Source organism: Heliconius melpomene, chromosome 18 (assembly GCF_056956725.1).
Source record: "Heliconius melpomene rosina isolate 202511_hmr_F chromosome 18, ASM5695672v1, whole genome shotgun sequence".
NCBI classification, from domain to species: Eukaryota; Metazoa; Arthropoda; class Insecta; order Lepidoptera; family Nymphalidae; genus Heliconius; species Heliconius melpomene.
In genome coordinates this window covers 10,161,987-10,184,030 of record NC_140406.1, presented here as the reverse complement: position 1 = coordinate 10,184,030, position 22,044 = coordinate 10,161,987, and the positions used below count along the sequence as shown (strand labels likewise).

The following is a 22,044-nucleotide window of genomic DNA, read 5'->3' as shown; positions in this document are numbered from 1 at the left end:
TTATCATTATACAATCTCCATTATTTCTATCATCACACAATAATTTTACAAACAATATTAAACAACAAAACTTTTCGTTTTCGTCAATTCAATAAAACCGAAAAATCTGTTGTATGTAATAATTATTTAACAAGAAACAATTTTGTCAACGAACATATTATTTAAAATTCATATATGGACCGTTTCTTTTGAGAGAGGTGTAAGTCCATTTTCTTTTGTTTCGAGGTAATTAAAGGTTAGTATATCAATGATTATGCAATTTCATTTACCGACCGATTTTAAGTTGTTCAAAACATGGGATTTTTTTGAGAAATTAAACACGGACTAGTTATATATAACAAAAAATACATTAAATTAAGCATGAATTACGTGATAGCTCATTTTTCTCAAAAATGGACTTACACCACTTTCAAAATAAACGGTCCATATACTACTTAACTTTTTTATTTATGATCCGATTGCAATAAAAAAAACACTAAATGTTAAGCGAAGCTTGCCCTAAAACTTGCCTTTAATAATGAAAACTGCATTTAAATTGGTTGTAATTTTTACTCACTTAAGTATGCTGAACATAAAAAGTAATTGAGTTATTACATTGAAGGGTTTATATTGAACTTATAAATTAGTATATTTTTTTTAAGATTTGGGACAATAAACAGCGCCATCTATTATGCATATCATCATTATTATTGGCAGTTAACAGATAACTTAAAACGAATCGATAAATATCGATTTTTACTAAAATCGTTAAATATTTATTTATTTACATTTTATAATTACTATATTCAAAATAAATTGAATCTAATATCCATGATGAGTAGCCATTTTTCGTAATTAAATATTATGATAACGAGATAAATATGATAATGTGCTCGTTAATAAATTATTATTAAAGGGCACAAGTTCAAAAGTTGAGTTCAATTTATTAAAGTTCTTCTAGGTCAAATGCAGCACCATAAGTTTTAACTAATAAGATTTTATTAAAAATAGAGTCAGTAATCTTCCAATATAAGAATGCAAGTAAATAATACTACTACAACACAGTACGAGAGCGAAATCAATTATTATTTGTTTATGCTAAATTGTTGATCACACTAGCGTTTGTTACGTCTCAGTCAAGGTTACTATATGAATCTTTTATTATGGTATTCTAAGAACCAAACGCACGGTCTTCCCTTAACGGTAATTTGTCCCTACGGCATGTCTATACGACATATTATGATACATTAGCTGCAATCAAACGAACCATACATAATAGATATAATGCATAGACGCAATGCCATGTCAGCTTCGGAGGCCTGCGCAGTCAGGGCGCGCGGCGGCGGGCGGGCGGCGGCGGGCGCGGCAACTGGGGCAGCGGGTGTCGCCCGCCGCTGCCGACGCCGCGCGCGCCGACCGCCGCGACCCGCAGTGACGCATTGCAGGTGCGCGGTGGCCAATCGGCGCGCGCCGCCCGGAGCTCCACGCCGCCGCACCCGCCCGATATAAAACCGACTATCCTTTGCGGCTCAAATCTAATCCCGTGGCGTGCGTCCCGAGACATGGACTTGAACGTTCGAAACGTGCATTGAATCGAAACACAACCGAGTGAGAGTCGAGAACGGTCATGAGAGTGCGGCTACTCGATTGAACGATTCCGAACGATTCGCGCGGCGCACGGTCGCGAGTTTCCCGGCGCGCCCGCTCGCGCGAGAGGGCGGCAGTATCGTTGCAAACGTCGGTCTGTGCGGTCGCTTTTGCGGCGTAGTCTGTGATTTTAGTGTAGCTCCAGATAATCCAAGTTAATCTACGATGGTGAGTGTCCCTTCGCCGGAGCGAGGCCTGCGGTGGCATCGGGGGATCGCCGTGGGTCGGCCGCGGGGTATATTTTTCGTTTGTGGTGCATCGGTGTTTATAGTGATGACGGCCTCCATTATTATTGTGATGGCCGGTTTTTACCGCATTGCGGATCGGCGACGTCGCCGGAGTTAGAGCAGCCGGGGCCGGGGCTCGGCGTGAGGGGTCGCCTCGTATCGCAGGAACTTTGCATTTGCGGTGTTTTGTGACAACCGTCGTCCGGGTCCGAGAAACATCGGTCGCCAAAGGCCGTTAGACACCTAACGACACCGCCTCAGTGACGTTTCTGCCGTAGTAAAGCCACAGTCGTTGCTCTATTTACTACAAGGGCCTGTGGTGTTGGAGTACCCGGCTGTCCCGACGCGCCCTGCTCGCTCCCTGCTCGGTGGTCGGTGGTGCGATCGATCGTCCGGACCGGGCGCACCTGTCAAACGCCCGTTGACTCATCACATCGTTGTAGCTTACATTTTTTTCATACGCAATTCATTGAGCGAGTTCCGTTAGATTTCCTCGAAAAGTAGCAGACGGTGGCAACCATGGTATGTTCTATTACATACATGTATATAGTGAATATTTATTGTTACTTTGTCTTCGCTGAAAGCCGATGTCACTCTCGATGCTGTATCTTATTTGAATTCGAACGTTGCGGTAATTTCTTTTAAATTTCCCGATTTTGAGTAAAGTAGGTAGTGCAAAACAAAATGTACGAAAGAAACAAAGGTAAGACTAAAAAAGGATAGACAGTTGAACACAATAATATACTCTCGAGTATTTAACAATACAATCTTTTCGCAATATCTCCCCAAGCTTTAATAAGTGATTTTAAAAGCAGCTGCTTGTCCCTTTAAATATAATATAAAGAATATAGGAAAAAAACAGGATCTAAAAGTGTATTGTTAAACTTCCCCCAAAAACATTACTTTTTATATTCTATTCAATTTATTTTGTAACAGTTTTTAGGACTTGAATTAAAGCAATGTTAAAAATTCCTATGAGAATATTACTTTTTATGTCACAGACATACAAATTTTTAACTTTAATATTTATTTTTAAAAAAATCTTAATGAGTATGAAATACATAATTTTTATCTTATATTCAATTATAGTATTATTTAGTTTAGCTTATTTCTATTAAATGATATAAATTAAAAAGAAAAATAAATAATTATTAAATACTAAATAAATTATATATAATAACTTAATAGTTAAGTAAATTTAATTGGGTAAATAACATACAACTGGTAAATTTAGTATATAAATTTACCTTGCAAATCATTTATTGGTTCATTTAACAGCCTCTGACTGTAAATTTTGTGGTATTGGGCTTGATATCCACTTAGGAGAATAAGTTGAGTTTTGCCACTCAACATACAATGTCTCAAAAATTGAGTAGTGTTTGGGGAATAGTGTCTTAACACTAGGCTTCCTCCACCTAACATGCTATATGAATGGATATCCATAAAACAGTTTTTTTTTTACTTAATTTTTCATTTCTTTTATCTTAGTGATAGCCGCAATATAAACTTATGTGATTTCTATGTAAGTGTGACAATATGTCTGTAGAACTTGATAATTTTAGTTATAAAATTTATTATTTAATAAGAAATATGATTGATTTAATCTTGAAATGTGTCATATAATATTTTTAAAGTACATAAGTTCAACGAGGCATTTTCACTGTAAATTTTCAACTCAGACATGTTTGTTTGTATCTTATTTTAGTTATTTTATTTTGAAATTAATATATTGTAATATACATCTTATTTTTTGACATGATTTTTAAATATTTTGATTTAAAACAAAATCTTGTAACATTTTTTTTTTCCATTACTAAATTGAACATTGGGCAGGATATCATTCAAACTTTGCCCTCATTGATTTCAGATATATAAAAAAATGTGTATGAATGTGGTCAAAAGTAATTGATTTTTGCGAATTTTACACATTTGTATTGAATGTATTAGAACAGGCCTATCATGTATAATAATACACTGTATTAATCATATCTATTTAATTGACATAGTGCAGTTAGATAGCATTAAGTATGGAATTGCGATATTAGTGCGTTCGATTCTCACTTGGGGAAGTAAATTATTTTGATTCCCTTGCTTTGGGATATAGGCTATTGGTTGTGTTCTCCATTCAATATACAATGTTTCAATTCAGTATAATTGAGCCGACAGTTAGGCAGCTGAGTATCTTAACAAAAGATTCCCTTTGTTTACCCTGCCATGTGCGGGATACAGCATGTCTTGAGTGTAATAATAAAAATTACTTCATATATTTTTAAAATTACAATGAAGATTGCTATATTGATAACAGTATATCTTGTCTGAATACTCTAATCACAATTAATTATGGATTCGGTATTTGTATTATCGAATATATTATAATCCATGTCTGTAGATTACTTTTGAATCATTGTTACTATTATAGAAAATATATAATAATTTATTGAATTAGTTAAATAAAGGCCTATATTTAATAAAGGCTGTATCACGACAGTAACGTAGCATCAGTCGCGACCGTTTTTGTCACTCTGGGGGATAAATCACTTCCATTTCGTCGCTCTGGTTGGGTGATAATTGAAAACACGGCCTTGAGTTTTGCTATTCAACACGCAAAGGCTCGGAAATTCCTTTTTAGTGGCGGAATTCATTCATTCATCGAAAATATAATATTCCCTCGAATATCATTCCACCGAGTGAGGAAAGAACCCATACTAAAGCACGAAGGCCTCAATATATATATGTAATAATAAAACATTTTATCATTTGATATTATTTATTGTAATTCTGCAGTACTCGCTATCGCGCCCTTATCTCGAGTGGTCCGCAGTGTGACGTAGGCAAACTAAACAGCAATTACCACGTTATCTTAACTTGTAATCTTATCACCCAAGTTTGACTGTCTCACTAATTGTCCTGACTCCGTCTAAGACGGTTGTATAACACTCAAAATGGTGGTCACAGTGGTAGGTGGTTTTTTTTTTGGGTTTCGAAGAAAAAATGTTTTTTTTTTTTAGTGTCTCGTTCTTTTGGATGAACTTTTTAGGTTTTGTCGTTTGGTCGTATGTTTTCAATCGAAAGAGTCATTTTAGTGAATAATAAACTTTTAGGCTCAACTTTAACTGAAATGTAAAAATCAATGGGTTAGAACTTTTTATAGTGTCTTCTATCTTTTTCAAAGGTTACTGTTTTGCAAGCGTTTTGTCGTAATTTTAACTTGTATTTTATTGAAGAAAAAATTGAATAATTTTTGTGAATATTATTATTATTAAACCGTCTTAAAAAGGCTTAACGTTAACTAGTAACACGGCATTTTGCAGGCGGATCAGCTGACAGAAGAACAAATCGCGGAGTTCAAGGAGGCGTTTTCACTGTTCGACAAAGATGGCGACGGCACCATCACCACCAAAGAATTGGGCACCGTGATGCGCTCGCTAGGACAGAACCCCACAGAGGCGGAACTACAAGACATGATCAACGAGGTTGATGCGGACGGTGAGTTTAATTTGATAAATTATAGCCAAATTATATAAAATCTATACCTAAATTGTAGCCTAAGTGTTATTCTGATATATATGCTATATTGCCGTAAAGTTACACTATGTCTGTTGAGTAGTTCTTGCGTGAAAGTGAACCAAAAATCTATCTATCCCCAGAAACTTTTACATTTATAATATTATAGTATGGAACACGTGGTCTGCTAATTTGGGTATTTGTATTTTATGTTGTGAGCTAGGACTAGTCATTAAGATTTAGAATTGGTGTTACTAAGTACTTCATACAAATACTTTTTAATAATATTTTTTTTAATAAATTTTTCTCTATACGCGTGTCATCAATTTTTTTGTCGGATCCCAACGCTGTATCCTGTTTCGTTAAATATTCCCTCTTATCGTATTTAAACTGGCAACTATCGCATGCAGCCAGCACTTCTTGCTGTGTTGCGACGGCGTTATATATCTGTGATTATTATAATTTATGATTACATTTTTTTATCACAATTCGAATGTACACGTGGATGTTTGGTGGCAGCGTGGTGTAATTGATTTATCAACGTTTAAATATTTGTTAGATTTATTGATTTGCACCGTTAAGTCTTTATTAAATAAGATATATAATTCATAAGAATTGATAGTTAGACGAAGAACGGCGTCGAGTTTCGCAACATGGAATATCTCGAAAAAAAGAACAGATATTTTTTTATGATTTGTGGGAAAAAAAATATCAATCGAAGAATATTTATTACTGTAGAGATCCAAATATGCCATCTAAATTTTACTAATATAGATTTGCGACTTAGTAATTATGAACCTGACTAACAACATAAGGTAAATGGAGAGCACTATCATTAATCGAACTATTATCTATCGACTCGCGTTTACGGCGCGCGATAACCGATCGATATCGCCATATACTGTGGACTAATCCTAGCTGTAGCCAAATGTACTCGTACATAGTAATTGTTTTAAAATTTATATCGCTAGGGCAGTCCGGCTCTGTTGAATGATGTGAAATGATGGTTTTTGATTCAAATTCAATGTATTATTTTTATAATAAAAAATATTTGTATTTTGAATTAAGATTGATTAAATTGTATTAGTTTTTATTAAAACGGAAATTAGGAAATTGTATTTTTTTTTGAGATTATCTATTTCTGTTATTATATTGGTATTTTTTAAAACATGTTATATGTAGTACCCATCTATCGCACAAAAAAACAAACAAACTATGCTTACAATGCGTGTCTCACATAGCCGTACCATTCGCATTAAAATCGGTGACTTAACTTTTGTAAGAACAAAAACAAAGAAATAAGTGGTTTATCCTAAGATTTACTCCGCTTACCCAAATTCGATGGATCTAAAACAAAATCTTACTAATACTACACTTATTTTATAAATCTTGTGAAAATAGGGCGCGAAGTCCTGCAATTCACCGACCGACCCGCTCAGAGCCCCGGGGCCTGGCTGTCTCTATAAATCTCAGTTAAGCAAACCTAAACCGTAGACGATTCCTGCAAATCCACGTCAAGTGAGATAAATTGCTTCTTTACTCTTTTATTTCTGGATTACATCGAGTTTAACCTTTGTTTCAGTTAGTTTTTTTACCTTTTGTAGATACACTTATTAAGGATAATTTTATTAAAGATTTTATTACTAGCAACCCACACGCAGCTTTGTCTGCTTAAACTTACTTAAAGCAAAAGAAAAATACCAAATACAAAAAGATTTTATTAATTAGAGGTAGTAGTTCCCGAGATTAGCGCGTTCTAGCTAACAAACTCTCAAGCTTTACAACATCAATATAAAAATATACTTTTGTATAATGTATTTTTAAGATTTAATAAAACTTATAGAAAGTTACCTCTTTAAAAATTACATCATGTATTGCAAATATCGCCGTCAGAATTCTTATGCCTTTTGTTTCTGCCAAGCATTGTAAATTCCGTCGACTATCGAATAACAATGGTTTTGAAACGCTTGACGAATAACCGTAGCGAAGCACACTCGGTTTCTTGATTCTAGCTATTTTCTGTACGTTATCTATATTTACGTATATTTAATATTATAGATTTAAAGAATTTGTTTGGTTAAATGCGGCTAACGCGTCAACAATTTCAGGAAAATCTAGTTCAAATATTGAAGAAATATATTACATGTTTATATTCGTGTGTCCATACACAACTCATACTTATTTCCATTCTACCATGATTTCTTTAGGGATAAGGAGATAGCATTCTTCAGATCAAAAACACATTATTCTAATAAAATGTTAATTCAAAATATAGGTTAGCAATATTTACCACACAAAAGAATCGAACTAGTGACCTCGGCCACACCAGACAGTGCCAATTAGGCGAGGCACAGTGCGCCACAAAATTTATATCTTTGTTTGACTGAAAACATTTCTCAAACGCCAGTCGCTAAGCCACTCATAATTTAATACAAGATTTAGCTGCCAATATGTCAAAATATTTATTATTAGCCAAATGGCGCCCATTTTAAGCTACTATAAAATTGTTTTATATACAGTACAAATATAAAAATAACTAAAAACAGTGCTAAAGACCGCGAGTCACGCGCAGTTACAGAGAAAAATTCCGATCACGTACAAAGTGTTAGTTTTTTGTCACATGTATTTTCGTATTTATAGCACATGTAAGATAATATAAGCAAATAATTTGATTATAACAATAACGCTACACATCAGCCGACTGTCGGGAGCTTTACTGGGAATCCTTGATCAAACTATCTGTAAAAACAACGCTCGAGTGTCTTAAAAAATATGTTTACTTTAGTAAAATAAAATTATATTATGTTTTGTGTGAAGATAAGCATTGAGATAATATGAATGGAGCAAAGTTCATGTTGTAAAAGTATAAACATAATTTAACTACTATAGAAGTGCTATTGTATAAAGTTTGTGTTTTTGCGATTTATCTTTTATGAGACGTTTATTTATTGACAATTTGGTTAGAAAAGGCATTTATTTATGCAATTTACATCATACTTAAAGATGGCAGAAAGTAATGACACTAAGGAAAGTTCAGAGTAGGCAACTTGTGTAAATACCTTTGTAATTATAATGTTACCATCAACAAATACCCCAAAATGCAGTATAAGAGATAGGTAGTATTCGTGCTAAGATAGTGTTATTTTGGTGTTTGTTTACAAAATTAATATGTGAAGTAGAGGTGGGCGGGACGGCGGGACGACGGGACGGCCTTGACATCGCACATGATCAACCTGGCGTCAAATAAGAATTGATACTTTATTAATACGTCGCGTCGGCACGTATTTGTGACGGCACGCACAATCACTCACCTGAGGTGTTGGCGCATCTCGCCCCTTTAGTCAATGTTCAAATTGTCGCCAAATATCAGCGCAGACCTCTCCGAAATATCTTCGAAACCCTTAGTCGAGTCTTAGAATCTATACATCAGTCCGTTTTTTAACCATATTTTGTTTTACCTCTAAAGAGTAGCCAGAGATTCTACGTACCTTTTTCGCCTCGTCCACTGTCATCCGCCTCTTCACACATGCCTCCGCGTGATCCTTTTTTATGTGAGCTTCCCTCCAGTATCATCGATACGGTGTTCTCAAAGTATTATAATTTATGTCAACGAAATATTACACATATATCGTTAAAGTAAATTCATTAAAGTACTGCCCCCAAATTTTTGTTTAGATACGATTATTATATTGAAATTCCTTATTAGACATAACATCTAAGTAATTGCTATTACTTAGACAGTATAAATTAATTATTAATAACAATCATATCTAAATGTTATATATTGCTAATTATATAATTACATAATATTTTGAATTATTATTCTAACACTTTAACAAGAATCGGCAATTTACTTATTTCGAAAGCGTATACAAATTATACGTCGCGGCTGTAAATGTATTTGAACGCAAGCCTGTTATACATGGTGTCCAAAAAAGACTATATTCCTTTCCTAAGTGCAGAGTATACTTAATACTTTAAAAATGATTTAGGTTACAATTTTATTGTTTAATTACGCTGTTTGTGTGCATTGTAACCGAATCCCTATCATCGCTGAACTGCCCCGGCCCTGTCGTTGATACCTGTCCATCATCATCATTACATGTACTTGTATATAGTTAGTTGCACTTGTTGACGTCATTGCAAAGGTCACGCTTACGCTCATGTAAATATTTGCTCACAATGTCCATCTGGTGTAGTTTAGATATTATTCTTAGAATATAAATTATTTATGTATTGTACTTGTATGAAGGAGCGCCCAATATGGTGTGAAAATATATTTTTTTTGTGTATGAAATGTGTGTTGGCAAATGTATTTCATCTTGTATTATAATAAGCTTTAGCAGCAACGTAGTGTTAAGACATTCTGTTCCCTAGTAGACAAAACCGCACTTTGTCTTGTTACCAGAGCGAGGAAATTAACATAATTCATTTCCTCAAGTGGAATTTGAACCCACGACCGTTATTCTACTACGGTAATCTTATATATTTTAAGTTATTTATAAATGACTGAATTTTATTTGATGCCATTATTGCACAATTTGGGAATATCTGACTAGACGTAGTGGTTGATGGCTTCGATTAATATTTTGTGAAAAGGAGTATTAATTAATTAAATTGTAAAAGCAATAAAAAACAGATCATAGAGTGCAGCTACTCTATTGAAATCTATATCGAACTTGATTGTATTAAATGTGTAGTTGTATAAATAATTTCTAAAACACAAGTCAAAATGCACCTAAGTAATTTATTGTCGCCGAGATCACGTTCACGAGAATCGTAAACGCGGATATTAAATGTTTCCTCTTCGGAAATAGTTTCGAGGAAAATCATCAATTGCCTAAACGCAATTTGAGCTTCTTTTTCCTGTCCACACATTTTTTCCACGTTTACAAGACAATAATATACGGAGGTCTATCGCGATTATAATGCCACATACTAATTTCATTGTAACAAAAGAATGATATTTAAAAAAAAAATTGAATTTAAGCCCGTGCCTCTTGGAAATCGTCCAAGCGTTTTGACCACTAAGCCATAGGTCCTTTGATCAAGCTATTTATTGATAGCGTCTCTGTAGGGAGATTTATGAAAATATTTTATCAATATTATTCATTTCATAGCCATTTTACATTGTAGCTATCTATTGAGTAATTAAAAAAACAAAATTCCACGCGTTTTCAGGATGAATTTTAATGAGCATTGCAGTCACGAGCTAGCAGATAACGGCCATTGATTACGCTCAGCGCCCTTGTATATTACATACATTTGCAATCAGTACCGTTTAGTATATATATACTTAAATATATACATTATTTAATGTATTACTCGACGAATTGTTTACTACAGTATATAATAATTAGAAAAGAAAGCATCAAACCAAATCTTCTAAGTACAACGAAAGAAGTCTAGTTATCTTACATTTTAAAGATTTTAAAATTGCGGAACCTAAGGCCGCCAACCACATTTTTCGAATCAGACCAAGGAAACGAAAATATTTCAAATACTTTTGGACAGAATTTGAACTTACTACTATCATGTACGGTCAGTCACGTCTAAACTGCACCGCCATAGTGTCAACACTTTATTATTTATAATTTTAATGGCCATTATAACGTAGTCCACACCATTTGCGGCTAACAATGCCGATGTCACATCCGGCTGCATATTAATTTGCCCAACGTATGGCAAGCAGGAAAGAGTCCTTGATAAACAGATGAAGCTTATCCTGCTCCGATAATGAGGAACGGTGACGTGTATTTATTACACAGCAAGAAACATGCATTTGGAATAACGGAATTTTATATTTGTAGCTTTGAGGATAACCAGTGTGGACAGCTTAATTAATATAGTTTTTTTTTAACATTTGAGAATGTAGAACTAAAAGAGGTCGGTTAAGGCAGCAGCTACCTTAAAAAAGGCAAGTGTAGTCTAGTTTTTACTTGATGGACCACACTGTCTTCTACGCAGGATATTCCACAAATTAGGAAGTTACACAGTTACAAACAATTGAATCTAAACGGCACATCGAGCACAAGTGCAGGTTTTTTCCTTAGTTATCTGTAGTTTGGGCAATGTTCCATTACAACACTATTTCCATTCTAAATGCGATAATAGTTAATGTTCCATTGGTACGTAAATGATTGTTTACAACTCCCCCGCGGTCACTCTTGACAGTTTTAGACGGCCACAAAACTGTATATATGCGTTTGCCTGTAAGACATACCCACTCATGTTTACTCGACCAAGCAAAATGTACACAAATAATATGACTTTAGGATCACTTTTTAACAGAATTACTTAATAGTTGTTAAAAATGTTTTTTATTTAAAATAAAAACTGTATAGTCAGTCAGTTATAAAACGACCGACAAGATACTGCTTCGTATTCTTCGTATTCATATCAATAGAATTACAAGAACAACCACATGTTACTAGTATTCATAATCTGTTACAATTTGCATTAGTATAATATTTGGCACGCTCGTCTGTGTTTATCACGTGTCTTCCCACGACGCCACTGACAAAAAAGTGTTCCGTTCTCCCTTGACGACGCTGCCATTTTAGTTTTGTCTTGGAATATTTCAATTCTGTAAATTTTGAAATGTCTTTTTGGATTTGCCATTGAGAATCGTGGGCGGGGGCGCCTCTGGAGCTGTCTGCATCACCAAGTTTATTGACCCCTCTTCTTCAGTGAATATTTTATGAGTTTTCGATAGCAACTCCATACGACGAGAGCGCTGAACTGCACGCCTCCGATGCAGGAATGCCGTTATTGCCGAAGCCGAGTCGCAAAATAGCGAGCGTATAACTCTCGAGTGCCCAGGAAATGCAGTGGTCCGCTTAATTGCACATAAATTCCGTTGAATAACATATTTTATGACGAGTAAAATTTTATTGCAAGTCATCGGTATTGGTACTTTGAACAAATATATTTGTGTTCAATGAATTTTAATGTAACTTTTGTATTGTATATTAGACCAAGCTCGCCGTTTACACTTTAAACTAATAACAAAGTTATCTCTATACGATTATTCTTTCTAGCAGTAGTTCTGAATCGTTAAGTAATACATAAGCGGTGACTATATTTGATGGCTTTGTGGTTTCCTCCTATCGAAATGAGCCAATTGTTTACAGGTCACTCATTTTAATGGTGATGTCACACCACGATAAAGAGTCGTTCACTCGCCCGACAGAGATAGCGGCCGAGGAGTGCTCCTCTAATGTTATTTGCGGAACAATGCTACAAAATCAAAAACCAGCTCAGCTCTTGGATTTATTATCAGCTGAGTGAATATATCGACATTACTTTGACACCCTTCTACCGCATGCTATTTTCAAAGATATGTCTTACAAATATTTTTGTTAATAATTTGAGGTAGAATATGTATTCCTAAAATTAATTACTACGCTATTTGAGGAAATGAAATACAAACTTTGAGTTTCCTATATTTTGAATCAATACAATCTAATGAGGTCACGTTGTATAACAGCCCCTAGAAACATCGATTTAATCCGTAGGCTGTATAAAATAAAGTCTTCACGCTATACTCGAACAAATCAGCTGACACGGGGGAGGGGGTTGGCGGTGCGATCAATATGAGCGCGTTGGGGTGGGGATAATTGAGCGACAGGCTTTCCGAATCCAACTAGATGTCAGCTCGGAAATACCTTTCACGAGCTTAGCTTCAATCCGTATATCTAAAAGATTTTGCGGGATTTCTCTAGGGAGATTAGGTCTTACATTTCTATAGATAGCGTTTTAGTTACATGTAACGTAATGTAACTTGGTAGTTTTATGTCAATAAATGTTGCGTATTAGATATATGTGATTAGGAATAAAGCTCAGTATTTCTTTAATCAGCCGACCAATGCAGGTGACCTATTAGTGATGGAGGCGAACGACCAATTAACTATTGTGCAGGGCTCAGGGGCTTGCGATCCGCGTCTCTCGTTTTGATTGACCCCATTCAACCTATAACCCAATGGCGTGGTTTATGTTATTGATTGCATATAGAAGTTTGTGTCATTTTGTATATATCGCCAAAAAATACATATTATTTTGAGTTTTAGTTGAAAATATAGGCGCCTATTAGAAGCAGTTCTGTTCTAGTTCAAGTACAAGGAGTTCCAGTAAGCACAATCGATGTCAATGAAGTATAATTGACAGTGAAATGTGTCACACGTCCAGACCCAAGATTTATTGTAGCGGAACGTAACGTGAAGCACACGCATGCGCCTGTTTACACTTCTAAACTGGGCGCTATATAAATAGGCGGGTCAAGCAACTCTCTCATCGATCGCGGTCGACACCTTCGACTCCCCAAAAACCTAATTTTTGCCCTAAATCCTCTATTCAGATAATCATGTCTTTGTTAACTTGATCCAACAATAAAATGTACGGCTACCCTCATACATCACGTAATAGAGGCAACAGAAATTTATGACTCAATATATCAGCAGTTGACCTTTCTCGAGCCTTTATTATGTGGTTCACGCTTTTACAGAGTCATTTATAGATCTTTCTGTACAGTACCTACGCCATTTGTTTTATTGGGGTGAAGTTTTTCTTTTGTTTTTCTTGTGCTGTCTAAAGAGACTGGCTGATGAAGTGCTATTGCAAATAAAAATACCACGGGAGCACGTAAAATAAGCGTTCCTAGCCCTTACGATTTTCTGAGATCTGGCTTGTATCTCCAAATTGAGACTGTTATAAATCAATTAGAATGACGGATAACGGTTGGACTTGCCTGGCCTCGGCTAATCGTTATCTTAAATTACCATCTCCGGACAGATTGCGTAGTAATTGTTTCAACGAATTGCTATAAATACATTTCCCTATTTACGTGTAATCTGCTGATAAAATGCAGAAGGTCCATAAGCGTAAGTTTATTACGAGCATAACTTTGATTCGATTGATCTTTGACTGACAAAATACCCATCGCCCGACAATCAATCACATTCACAATAAGAATTATATGGAATTTAAAGAGTCGGAAATTGTGAAGTCTGGTAGAGTGCCAAAAAACTAAGACTATCAGCGTCTCCGGAAAACATTATTAGTACATATTGTAGAGACCCATTGTCGCTCTAATGCCCACCACCGAGGACTGAATCATCGACTGAATTAATTCAACCGACTCATTTATATCTGATATCGCCCCGTTACTGCTTATTACTCAGGATTTAAATCTGGCGCCTGTGCTGTGTGCAATGATAATTGCATTTGAAAATTACTTATGCCCTTTTAATATTACTAAGCTATCATTAAGCTTAGGAAAGGCCTACAACTTTCTTTTGGAAAAATATATCTTAAGATAACACAAACAGTTGATAGAAAAATAAGTAACATATAGTACAATACCAATAAAATACCCAACCCGTCAGCTTTGTTAGCTGATTATAGATTAAGAATGTTGAAAATGTTAAGAAATGTCGCCTTAAAAATATCCGTCGAAGCAGACGTCCTGCACGGCCAATGAACCCACGACCTCTGGCACAGATTGTAGTGCCAAAAATTTATGTGTGCTGATTGTTTTTATTTGTTTGTATTCCTTTAGAGTTATATGTTTAAGTCGAAAACATTGATTTAAATACTTAGAAAGAGAAGATAATATTAGAATTTCATTGTAGTAGTTTACTTAATATGACACATGCGACAGACGCAAATAGCTTAGCAATGTTCTGCAACAGACGAGAGCTCGTGTTGACAACGCACTTATCTAACTGCTCGCCGTCTGGGAGGGAGTCGCAGAAATGCAAATGAATTTGCATACTCCCCTGGCACCTCGCCAGGCCGCCGCGCTTGTCGCGATTACACGTCCGGAGCATCGAACCGAACACTTTTACCCTAAATTATACACGGATCTGCCTTCCACTGCTCGCGGCTGCGGGCTGGCAACCTGACAAGAAACGTTCCGATAGTGCCGCTAAATTGACTATATTCTGATGTTTTTTTTTCAAATGTTTTATATTTATTATACAAGAATGGTAGTTAATTTTAAAATTTTGAAAGGTTTCATGGCCTGTTCTGTGAAAGATTTTAGTTAGGCCATTTGGCAATTATTAGATGAAACCAGATAATATTCGTACTCGCTCGCCCCGCTCCCGCCCCCCTCCTACACCCGGTGCTATTGTTACATACAGCGTCGATAATTAAGATTCATTACGCACTATCGTCTGCCCCGGCCCCGGCCCCGGCCTGGCGCACTGCTTAAATAGTCTATTCTTAAATATTTTCTAAGCTTTTTATAGATATCCCGATGAACACTACGCTACTTTATTGATTGATACGTTTTTGTTTTATTAATAACTTTTGGTCGCTTCTCGATCTTTGTTTTTTTTTTCTAATATTATTGTCAATATATTTATTATTGTCAATATTGTTATAAATAACGTAACTTTTAGATTTCTATGGCTATTTCTAATACCATCGGCAATGGAAAACTTGTATCTGTCTCTTTACTCTTATTTTTTTGCTTTTCGGACATTTGCTTTGCCTTTTTAAATGGAATTTCAATCGACACTCACAACAGTATCCTTGAAATAATAAATGCGACAGGTTTAGCATAAAATAACGTTGGGTTCTGTTGTTGACGTCATACTACAATAGTCCAATTATGCCATCGATCGGCGGTCGAACGCCTATCCTCGCAACATGGCGTGACGACATCTTGCACGGCCTTGTGCGCTTCTAAGGCTTCTTTGCTGCGATCCATGTAAAATTATCTGATTTAACAAATATGTCGTTAGTACTATTGTTTGAAAATTAAAGTTTACTGTTATTTTTAATGAAAGAGACGATATCAGTTATTACACTGTCAATGTCAAGTTTTGAAAAAACACTCATAGAATATACGTACAATACAATAAGTCAAAAACTGGCGATTAACTTGAGACCCGCAGACTTAGTTATTTATGCTATTTTTATACTTTTATATTGAAATTATAAAATTTATTTGGTTTACGTGCTAATCTCAGGAACTACTGATTCGAAATGTAAAATTATTGTTGCATTTGATAGTTTAAATGTCGAGCTATATTGCATCACGTTAATCGTTTTGATGTTAACGCTCTTTACCGGCGGTCAGAGTTACCTCGGCCATTTATGTGTCATACACAGTATTCTCATAGTTCCATTTAACCAGCCCCACAAGTAAAAGCTAGTCTTGGATAAGATAACCCCAAAAATTATATATTTCGTTCGTTTGTTCAGTCGTGGCGCAAGTAAACGGCGGGTTGTGAATTAAGAAAATAGAATATATTTTTTTATTATTTTCATTTTCTCGTTAACGAGGTTAACAAGGCGAAACGCGGTGTTGACTTCCACCACTCTACACGCAATGTCTCCAGAATCTTACGGAAAGTGGGCAACAGAAGTGTCTTAATGGGAACGGAGAGTCTCAACGTAAGGTTCCCTCTGCCCACCCTGCTATGTGCGGCATACAGCGTATTCTAAAAAAATATTTGAGATCAAACCAACTAACTACCTTAGTATGATCTCATCCGCGCTAACCGCTCTTACAACTACCGACTATTCTATTCTAATGTATGCGTAATGATCATTACTCACTGTTGTCTATATAATTATCTCCCACTTCCCAAATATTATTCTTTATTTTATTTTTCTCAGATATCTAATAAAAAAAAAATTACATTTCATTTTAATTTAAAAGCATTTTCCTCTGTAACCTCATTTTTTAATAAAGTGTAGAAGTAAACAAGTAAAAAAAAAAAAGAAACGTAACAATTTTACATATTATATGTATAATAACTCAGTGTAGTAACTACAGACGTGTTAATTTCACACTTTCTCCAATCTCGTATTTCATGGCGCTGAAACTGGAATCGAACCGCAAACCGCAGCCCCATTGTAATACGTCTCACCGCAATGTTCTAATGTTTCCTATCGGACTAGCGGCTAATTCGACTATTACATTTATATTAAAATACATTTACGTGTATAGTTGAAGCCCTCCTGGCTCACAAAGTTTGTAGGTTCGATATCCACGATAGTTGGTAAAAGTTAGTAAATTTTAGTTGAATAAAGTTTAGCTTTTAGCTTCGTGAAGAAAATATTATTTTCATAATAAAATGGACTTTGTATAATATAAGATGCAATTTTTGTTGTATATTTTAATATTAATGTCTAATTCTAATAATGTGAGCAGTGCCATCGATCAAACTGACGGTGTCTTTATTGTGGTAATATCCACTTTTATTTAAAATAATTTTTAACTCCATTGTGTAAAATTGAAACTAATCTATTAACATAATAATATATGAAGCTATTTTTAATAAAAAAATCAGTACAAAGGCGTATTATTAAATGACTTTGTTTTTACATATAAAGTGATATAAGACGGACACTGGTTAGGTTAACTATTAGCGACGATACACCACACTACTTCTAGTGCGCTAGGTTAGGACACTACAAATAGGGCATTCCGGCTTATACCGTTTAAGTTGAGGTACACCTATTATACATACAGTATTCTATTTCTAACGCCATACGTGATGTAGTGCACCAAGTAGGCATTTAGTCTAATTAGAACGAGAAAAAAAAACAGACATTTTAGATAGTCACTATTTTATGACCCCGCGATGGCGTCTAAACTAATTAATTATTCCATACTTGGGAAAGACAATATCATAAATAATAAACATCTAATGCCTTTCAATTTTTTGTTTTTTAAAAAAGTTTTAAGTATTAAATAGGTAAAAGTTTTAAAACATCTTTTTAATACTTTTAATAAATAGAAAGTAGTTTGACGTGACATCATGTGTTGTCAGCCCCATATTATGTTTGTTTTTTTGCGTGAAAAAAAAAACTCATATTTCTACCGTTTCTATTTTTCTCGTTGAGTAATATAATTTCACTTTAAATTAAAACAAGTTTTGATAAGCTTTCCAATTTTATGTCACATTTCCTACATTTTTTTTTAACCTAACGCTGGTAACCTTTTATTTAGAATAAAAATATTTAAAATTGAAAAAAATTTTGAAAAATTCATATTTTTTGATTACGTAGATACTAAGTTGACACGACCGAGTTCAAGGTTCCATTGTATGTCTTAAACAATGAGGCCCACCCAGCCATTCGCTAATCTGCCTTATTTCATCTTTGCCATATAAGACGGGCTTGTGAATAGAATATTTCAATGTGTATGTCATTTTTTTTTGTTATAGTAAAAAACATTGTGGAAAATATTTTAATGTATCTACATACATAATGTAACTATTTTCAAAAACTAAGAACAGAATGTCCCGACTCTGCTTATCCTGCTATATGCGCGATACAGTAAGAGAAAAGTGTAAAGTAAAAAGCGATGTTATGTTATAAATACACTTGGATATAAAATATCGTATCTAATACTAATCCTAGTATTTGAGTCCAGGTGTGCCCTACAAGTAGGCGGTTAGAGAATGCGGCAAATATTCTCGCAATTTGCAAGCCACCAACACTCCTACATAAATAGCTCGCGACGCCTCAAAAGGTTACCACGGAATTAGCTGTGCCAAACTTAGACACCATTTATTTTTGCATACGAAACGTTCACCCTCGCCTTGTCTCGCTTTTTTAAATTACTTTATGTTTACTTTAGATGCTTATGATGTAACCATCATGTATAACATACATTTATTGAAAATTATATCCTGAAAATAGCAACTGTTGAGCCGTCTCTTCTCAGCAGAGAACTGTCTTCCGAGCTGGAGGTAGCTTCCTGCAGGACAGACACAACTGCTTGTAATGGCCTAATTAAACAGATAAATTAAAAAAAATTAAAGGATATTTAATATTGATTTGACATGTATATTATATGTAGGTACTTTCATCAAATAAACGACACGGTGACGCGTGAGTACCACGTTTAATTAATTTACTCAAGGCTGTAACTAAATAGAATTAAATTTAATTACTTAATCGTCCAACAAGGAAATAAAAGTTGTTATTATTATGTTATATAAAAACGGTATATTTTGTAGGGTTTTATATACTATAGGAATATTAGGTATCCTATAAAGTACTTTTTAAAAAAAATCAGAAGTAACGTTCTTAGGAATTCGATTTTATAATATTTTTTTTAAAATGCAGCTCTCATTTATTGCACGCTTTAACAGGAACTTTTTAAAGTAAAATTTAAAGTAATTTTATTAAATTTGATATATGGCATGTCCATATAGCTTTGTCTCGGAAATAACTTCAAACAACTAAAATATATTATTAACTGTAGGTACATTATATAAAATGACGAATTCTGATGCAATTTCTATATATTAGAAAAATATTAGATAGAATTTGATATTATAATAAACAGGAAAAATTTAACTACTCCTTACCTTCCTTATTTATACCTTTTGAAACCGAATTTTACTAATATAGTATTTTACTAACAGAAACTACAACCTTACATGCTATCTGTTTAATATAGTTTACCGCAACACTTCACTCACTTACACTCTTATGGCTATCTTTTGATCTTATTCGAATTAATCATCAATCAATCCGACTATTGCTTAAAATATTCTTTTGTTCCACATTTTAATACAAACATACTCGTAATTCGTAGTGTGATTTATTATAGCAAGGATATATTACTGCCTTTTTAGAGTCAATTATACAGTTTTTACTGCGTTTCGGATCGATCTAGCAGTAAATCATTGCGCCGGCCGGACCACTCTGCGCGGCCGTAAATTATACCTTTGACGTTGAATATTTTAATATATTTGAAATTTATTAGTCGTGTTTAATATAGGTGTCATTTGTTAGTGTATTGATTTGGTAGTAGTATATCTTGTAAGTCTTGTACTTGTTGTTAAGATAGCTAGCTAGGTCTTCTCACCTGCGCTGCGGCCTCGCTTGCGTGGGCAAATGGAAATAACAGAGTGGTGTATCACTCGTGAAATATTCTAAGCACTCGAGGTGACTCTGACCGCAAACATTGGTTAACTTCGATATGGCGCGGCGTTGAGTTTCGCTATCAATACGTCTTAAATATGCGTGTATTGTGCGTTAACTTTGAAAAAATTGGTGAGGCACATAGACAATCGTCCTATTATAATATTTTTAATAATGTGTTAGAATTTTTAGATGTGAAGCCCACGCTTCACGTACTAATGTTCTATGTTCAAATAATATATAGGCCTGATTTATTTGTCTTAACTATTTTACGAACAAAAATGTTAACTATGTTTTATATTTTAACATATTGGCGTGAAATTGTAACTGTTATAATATGTAACATGCTATCCTTTATAGACACGTAAAGAGGCACACAAGAGGTGATATATAAACTATCGCTTCTTTTGATCGTGCTCATGATTCTTGTGAAGCATATTATTATATACACCCTAACTACGCACTCCACATCAGGATTTTAAAAAAGCCTAAATGCTGGCGCGGCGTTAATGTCCGCCACTGAATACGTAATGTCTCCACAAAATAAAATGAAAAGTGAGAGACGGAGTATCTGAACACTAGGCTCCCTCTGCCTATCCTTTTTTTATATGCGGGATACATCGAGAACCTCCATAAAAAATAACTTGTTTTTTATGGCGTACATTCGTTTATGATGATTCAATCTTTAGAAAACATTAACTTTGATGATTTATGAGTTGTTGGTGCACGCTGCGGAATGTTCACGTGATATTAAAGATTTGTATTCATGTTTTATTTGGATTTTTAGGCTTTTGTTGTATAAAGCGTGATTGGCATTGAATATTTAAAGTCTAATGTCTACCCAGTGCGAATCGCTTCAGGGGCGATTTCTAGTTGCACTTACTTGTTGTTGACTCGTATACGCCACTAAAGCTTAAATTTTGAAAAACTTTACCTTTGAAGTTTTATTTAACTAATCCAAACATTAAATTAATCCGCAGGCAACGGAACGATAGACTTCCCAGAATTCCTTACAATGATGGCGCGCAAGATGAAGGACACAGACAGCGAGGAAGAGATTCGCGAGGCGTTCCGCGTCTTCGACAAGGACGGTAACGGGTTCATCTCCGCGGCCGAGCTGCGCCACGTGATGACCAACCTGGGCGAGAAGCTGACCGACGAGGAGGTCGACGAGATGATACGCGAGGCCGACATCGATGGTGATGGACAGGTCAATTATGAAGGTGAGTCGTGTTTTTGGTTTCGTCTGGTGTTGTCTGGTTTCTTCTTCTCTTTTTCTTTTCTTTCTTTCGATGGGGTGTTTTGTGGTTTAAGTGATTTTATTATATTTTCGACTTTCTTTTACATTTTTAGTTGAAGTTTTAATGACAGTGAAATTATTGAATAGATTTCAGCATTATAGTGCTATTATAAAGCTATTAAAATATACAAAAATATATCGTGGTATGTTTTGTCAACGTACATACAATTCAAACAAAAACATACTCTTCCAGAAAATCTATCCTAATTTATTATTCTAGTAACAGCTTAAAATGCTGTGACATTAAACCACCAAACACCGCGACGCACTTTGCTAATGCTTTCCTTCCCAATACTGCCGTATAATTTTACTGCGATCAGTTTAGGTTCGATTCTCGAACGATGCTGAAAAATGTAGGACATTTGTTTAATATAAGATAATTTAAAATTATATTATAAGCATGTTCCTTGCTGTGAACAAAATACCACCCTTAATACTTCGACTGTTATTGTTAAGTAAGATATACTATTATATGACACTGAAAAATGGATA

The 22,044-nt window shown here is 34.8% G+C and overlaps 1 protein-coding gene across 3 annotated transcripts in view; it reads left to right on the top strand.

The window, feature by feature from the left end:
* Positions 1–1,367: 1,367 nt before the first annotated feature.
* Positions 1,368–22,044, top strand: part of LOC146529521 (calmodulin) — a 24,009-nt gene continuing 3,332 nt past the window's right edge. Inside the window, exons 1-3 of one of the 3 annotated variants that reach the window (XM_085201389.1) lie at positions 1,368–1,794; positions 5,165–5,339; positions 21,233–21,475. In XM_085201389.1, coding sequence (XP_085057515.1) covers positions 1,792–1,794; positions 5,165–5,339; positions 21,233–21,475 — 421 coding nt within the window. In that variant the 5' untranslated portion in view covers positions 1,368–1,791. Of the gene's footprint in view, positions 2,376–3,655; positions 4,811–5,164; positions 5,340–21,232; positions 21,476–22,044 lie in introns of those variants that run through there. The other 2 variants (XM_085201390.1, XM_085201388.1) reach the window with 2 other exon arrangements.